This window comes from Etheostoma cragini, chromosome 19 (assembly GCF_013103735.1).
Source record: "Etheostoma cragini isolate CJK2018 chromosome 19, CSU_Ecrag_1.0, whole genome shotgun sequence".
Taxonomy (NCBI): domain Eukaryota; kingdom Metazoa; phylum Chordata; class Actinopteri; order Perciformes; family Percidae; genus Etheostoma; species Etheostoma cragini.
This window is the reverse complement of record NC_048425.1, coordinates 166,098-172,028: the sequence shown is the minus strand read 5'-3', so window position 1 is coordinate 172,028 and position 5,931 is coordinate 166,098. Positions and strand designations below refer to the sequence as shown.

Below are 5,931 nucleotides of genomic sequence, written 5' to 3'. Positions count from 1 at the left end.
CCCCCCCCCCCCCCCCCCCCCCCATAGTGAATAAGACCAGGCGTGCAAGAGCCAAAGAGCCAGACAGAGGAAGTAGAGCTGTGAGCTTGATCCAGGTAACTTTGTCTCTAGGATATATCCTACATAATAAAAGGATTCACACATCAACATCGGAGATTCTGATACTGACTGTCTGAACCCTGAGACCGGAGCAGGATTTAGCTCCAACACCAGGTCTCGGGACGCTTGTTACGTCCGCTTGTTGTGCACATCCGATTGAGAGTGCTTCATTCAGAATGCCCCAATGGACCCGTACCAAGGGGGGAACCAACCCTAGAGACAGTCAGCCAGACTACATGAGGCTGGTGTGGAAGCCCCCCTAAGAAGCCTTCACACCTGAGCTACCTGGTCCGTTTTAACCGAACCCTGGAGCATGTTTCATCAACAACTTTCCAATCCACAACCCATTCTGAGGACGCATAGCTTGTCGTGTGTGACAACACATCATCTCAAATACAGTGTATGGGCATGGACAAAGTGCAGTGTGCATGAAGTCTGGCTTTCAGCAGACCAATGGGGGGTCTGCTCTGTGTTCTCTCTGCACAAGAGGCGGGACCAACGAGCGTAGTTCAAATGACTCTGTACGCAATTGGATAGTCCTTGGATGGTCCCAGCAGATTTGTAGTGGAAGCAGGATAGATAAACGTACAGGTTTCCAGCCTGAGCTGTAGGGTGAAATCAGATCACCGGCACATCGGGTGGGGTATACCCAGTCTAGAATACAAGTACACAAACCAAATCCCAAAGGCAACGATGTCGCAACCCCCAAATCACGAGAAGTCTACCGAACTATCGCTGTGACACTTCCACACGTTCATAAGTTGAAGAATAAGTTTTAACCTCCTTACCGGTAACTGAAGGATCTCAAGCTCTTTACTTTATACATTATTCAACAAAGACAGATCACTGTATAGTATACCAACGTAATATTATAATATTGATTATAGTGATCCTACAGCTTGACCTCGGCAGTTGTAACAGAGGATAAAACTCCTTTTTCATTATATATACAGTATATATTATCTATAAAGTCTATTACTGCGTGATTCATTTCCATGTTCTGTTTTGAAGTACGTTCATGTGGAGTTAGCTGTCTCCTGTGTGGTCAGTGATCCCCACCGGGTGGTGTTTTGTTTAGTTGACACTTTTTTAAGCCATGCAGCGATAAAAGATGGCTTAGTGGTGTGTATATAAGTGGTGATAAGGTAAGGAGAGTTGCCCCAGGTTGTGATTTGAAAAAATCTTATTAACAAATGCAATTAATCATTCAGTCCTCACCTGAGACAGAGACCCAGCTGGGGGGGGACTCTCCAACACCGCTGATGCTGCACCTGTAGAGGCCTTCATCAGACCTGGAGACATGGGGGATGGTCATGTGACCTGCAGGCTCAGTCCTGATGAAGGAGCCATCTTTATAGAAAGACGCTGGGAGGTTGGAGGACGTCTCTGTCCTACAGTGCAGAGTGAGGTCTTGTCCCTCCGTCACAGGGAGGACAGGACTCTGCAGGATCACTGGTCCACCTCAACACAGAGACAGACTACAGCATGTCATCCATTCACACACAGCTTCATCAATCCTGACCCCCCAGTCTGGTCTTACCAGTGACAGTGATGCTGATGCTGGTACTGGTTGCTCCCTCTCTGGACTCACACCAGTACTCCCCACTGTACCACGGGACCATGTAGTCGATGTTACAGGAGGAACCAGCAGGTCTTCCCCAGTCAGGTCCACACTGAGTCCTGGTTTCTGAGGTTGTGTTCCTCCTCAGAGTCCATCCAGCAGAGCTGTCGTCCTCCTCACAGCTCAGAGAGACAGACTGTCCTTTAAACATCTGAGAGCTGCTGGGACTCACAGTCAGAGAGGCTGGGGGGGGGGAGGGTAGAGAGTTGTATTGTATTTATAAACTGGCTGTTTCCATCAAACCTAAACCTTGTCCACACTAACTTTGAGGCAGTGATTAACTTTCCAGTCGACCTAGAAGAAGTTCACTGACCTGTGTCTGTTGTGCGGCTCAGCAGTGAAGTCAGAACTGAAGAGAAATGAACCTCAGCTCAGTTTAATTTAACATGTGATATGATATCAAAACAGACCAGTTCTGGGAGTAGTGCACCAACAAAACAGTAATTCATTAACATTAGATAATAATGTGTTGTGGTCTGGGGGTTGTTTGGGTTTATTTTTCCCTTTTTGGCCTCGTTGTGTTTTTGTCTTAGCTTCTCCCCGGTCTTGTGTTGATGTTCCTGTCCTGTGTTCCCCTCAGTGTCTGTAGGTTCTGTTTCCTGTTTTATTTTTAAGTCTGTTTTTCGTCTTGTCTAGCCCCTAGTTTGAGTTCCTGTGCCTGCCCGCTCCTGTGATTACCTGATGTGCTCCACTTGCTCCCAGCCCTCTCGTCACCTGCCCCTTGTTACCCAATGACCCTATGTATACGTGATTCGCTTGTGCCTTGTCAGATCCTTTAACCAGTTTGCTGTTGTTCAGCGAGTGTGTCCTGCCCGTTTACCCAGTCGTCCTGTTCAGTGTTCCCTTACGTCGCCAGTGGTATTCTCTTCCCTGTGTGTTTCCAGCCTTATGCTCTGGCTTTTTGCTTTTTCCCTGGCTCCCTGTAATTTTGTCGGCTTTTTGACTGTGTTGCTCTGTTTGTTTTTTACAATGAACTTTTGAACCTCCCGCCTGCTGCTCTGCGTTTGGGTCCTCCTTCCGTCCCCACAACAATGAGTGGAAAAACATATGTAAGGACCCATTTTTGACACAATTTTATTTTCCCAAACCAGACAGCAAGTATCAAAAAAGCTTCTTCAGTGCAGAAACATTAGAAAATTATGAATATTGGGAATAAGTGCATACATGCATGCACCAAAGATAAACCACCATCACTAAGTCTGATGACGTGTAAAACATGCCCATTAATGCACCATATTAAGCTTTAATAAAATAGAAGAAACACAATGACTGTGTGTGACTAAATTACTCATTCTTATGAACTTTGGTAGGTTAGTTATGTACTTAATTTTGTCATTTTTCTATAATTTTCACCCTGCTTGGTAAATGCCTTCTATTTGTGTGTGTTCTTTGCCATATTACGAAATAGAGATCAACAAAGTTAATACTATTTTGTCTTTGCTGTATATGATATTGTGGTAATGTTTCACGTCCAGATCTAATCTTAGAGACAAACATTGACTGTAACTCACCCAGCAGACGCAGCAGAGACAAGTCCTCCATTTGTAATGTTGGTCATCTGAGATCAGATCTGAGATTAGTCTAACCAGCCCCCCCGAGGGGAGCCCTCCTCCTTCCTCATCACGTGTCCCTGATCAAGGTTTCTGACAAGAAGTTAACAGGAAACAGCTTTTTCTGTGTATTCATAGAAATGCAGAGTAAGGGCGCCTGGGTAGCTCACCATGTGGGGAAAGTTTTCATTGGCACATAAGCCAAGTTTCAATTCTGACCTGCTGCCCTTTCTCTGTGTGGAGGCAGGAGATCTATTCACATTTAAAATCATCATTACTTACTAAATTTTCAAGCGGTTTGCTTTGCTACAAAAGCCACACATGTACTTATGATACAGTATACTTTTACCAGGCTATAAACAAGTGCTACCCAGGCTAAAGTTGAATGTAGACTTGGTGAAGTTGGATCAGTAAGTTGTTTTATATTCAACTGTTATAAGTTGGCCTGCATTATCATCCAGGCAGCGCAACCTGAAACCGGCTGGGTCTCAGGATGTTTTCAGTTTCTCCTATTGGGTCTGGGACTCTCCTCTTCCTGCTTTGCCCCCAGAAACATCCTGGGCCACAAGGACAGATGATCTTGTTTAGAGGGATCAGTATAATATGGAATTCCTATGCAAACAGTTTTAATAGCAATCAGAGAAAATGTATGTGTCATCATTTTTCTAATAGTGACTCCTCTGTAAAAGACTTAAAACGCAATAAAAAAAACTAAATACTCATGGGCAGCCTGAAACAGGTCTCTGAGTCTGGTTCAGGTTCAGGTTCAGTTCTTAGAGGACAGGTGTCTGAGCTGCACATGCTCAGTGCAGACAGCAGGGAGAAGGGACTCTGAGTCCAGCAGAGGGCCACATACACTGTAGAGAGGTTCATCTCTTTTCGCCATGGTGGGGGGGGGGGGGCACTGTACTGCTGCACTGTCCACATGTTACACATTAGACTATTGAAACACAAAGTAATGATTTATGACAAGCTTCTCTCTGTGTGTTTTTATCAGCCGTCAACCAGTTAAGGTTTATTAAAGTGAACATGATAGTTTAGAGCCCTCCGATGAATAAATAAAAGCATGTCTTGGGTTGTATGAACTGTGCCTACGGATCAACAAAGCTGTAAACTAACTCCTAACTAACTACTACTACTAACTAACTCCTGTTATATTAGTATGTTGTAGTTTTAGTGTGAAGCTCTGAAGGGCTTGATTTCCTGCAAGAGACTCCTGTAATAACTCTGCTCTGAGCTCCACCCACTAACACACCAATCACAGACCGTAGCATTGCCTCCTGCTCTATAAAACAGCATCTCAGGCTGCGTGGTGGCATCCATCCTTCCTCTCCACAGGTGTAGACCTGCACCGACCAGCAGGCTGTGTGATACCCTCCACCCAGTGGATCGTAACACCCCGCAGGTCCCCCTTTCTGCGCTGTCATGGGTCCAGTTCTGGTCCTGTGGATCCTCCTGTCTGCAGCAGCTTGTGGTAAACAACAGTTTTTATTGTGAAAGGATTCCTGTAGACTTTATTTCTGATCTGTCTGATAGAATCTCTTCTTGTTTAAAGAGAATATGAATGTTTGTATCAGTGTTAATCAGTTTTAATCTCTAACAATAACTGTTTTACATGGGATAGATCTATAAAAGGAAAAGAAGGCGTCACATATTTTAATGTTTCTTAAACAATATTGGCTTTCTGATGAAGTGTTGCCTCCAACTTTCTCAGTTAAATAACAACATGAAATAAATGATGAAGAAAATAAAAATATAAAAGAGCAATCGTACTGTTTCAGACCAACTGCACAGTTTAAAACAGGCTTGTTGGTTTAATAAAGGGAGCGAGAGGAAAGAGGGACCTAGACTGTGGGGAAGGGCCCATCCATCAATCGCAGCTATAATTATTCTTTATTATATTTTGTGCGTTGAATGGTTTACATAGCTGAAAGTATGCAGAAGTTAAAGGGAGCCAAAAAACATACGGAATAATAAGAAGAAGAAAGAAGAATAAAGAACAGAATAACAATAGTGTAAGATGACTCTTATTGATTACTATTGAGGGGCGGCTGTGGCTCAGCGGTAGAGCGGTTGCCTGCCAATCAGAAGGTTGGTGGTTCGATCCCCGCCCCTGCAGTCATTGTCGAAGTGTCCTTGGGCAAGACACTGAACCCCGAGTTGCCCCCGGTGCTGCGCATCGGAGTGTGAATGTGTGTGAGTGTGTATCTGTGTGAATGGTGAATGTTTCCTGTGTTTTCAGACCTGATTGAGGTATCAGTGCGCCCTGGTGATGATGTCCCTCTACCATGTCGGTCTAATGGTTCCTCCATCAGAGCTGTAGAGTGGAGCAGACCTGACCTGGAGCCAGACTACGTCCTCTTAAACATCCATGGACACCTGGATCCATACCACCAGCATCAATCCTATAAGGACAGGGTGGACCTGGTGGACAGAGATCTGAAGGACGGAGACGTGTCTTTAACTCTGAAGAATGTGAACATCAACGACGCTGGAACATACGAGTGTCGAGTTGCATCAGGTGGTTCAAGACGGGAAAAAAGAGCCATACTTAAAGAACAGCCAATCAGAATCATCCATCTGCAGGTTACAGGTGAGGTAGTCTCTCTCTGGGTGTTTTTCTACAGGTTACAGGTGAGGTAGTCTCTCTCTGGGTGTTTT

At 44.8% G+C, this 5,931-nt stretch overlaps 1 protein-coding gene across 3 annotated transcripts in view; it reads right to left on the bottom strand.

Annotated features, from left to right (window-relative positions):
* The window catches only part of LOC117962117 (sialoadhesin-like), a 194,299-nt gene that overhangs the window by 116,539 nt on the left and 71,829 nt on the right, over positions 1-5,931 (bottom strand). For 2 of the 3 annotated variants that reach the window (XM_034901226.1, XM_034901227.1), the window contains exons 5-6: positions 2,034-2,069; positions 1,836-1,903 (exon numbers count right to left, since the gene is read on the bottom strand). In XM_034901226.1, coding sequence (XP_034757117.1) covers positions 1,836-1,903; positions 2,034-2,069 — 104 coding nt within the window. The remainder of the gene's footprint in view (positions 1-1,835; positions 1,904-2,033; positions 2,070-5,931) is intronic. The other variant, XM_034901225.1, reaches the window with a different exon arrangement.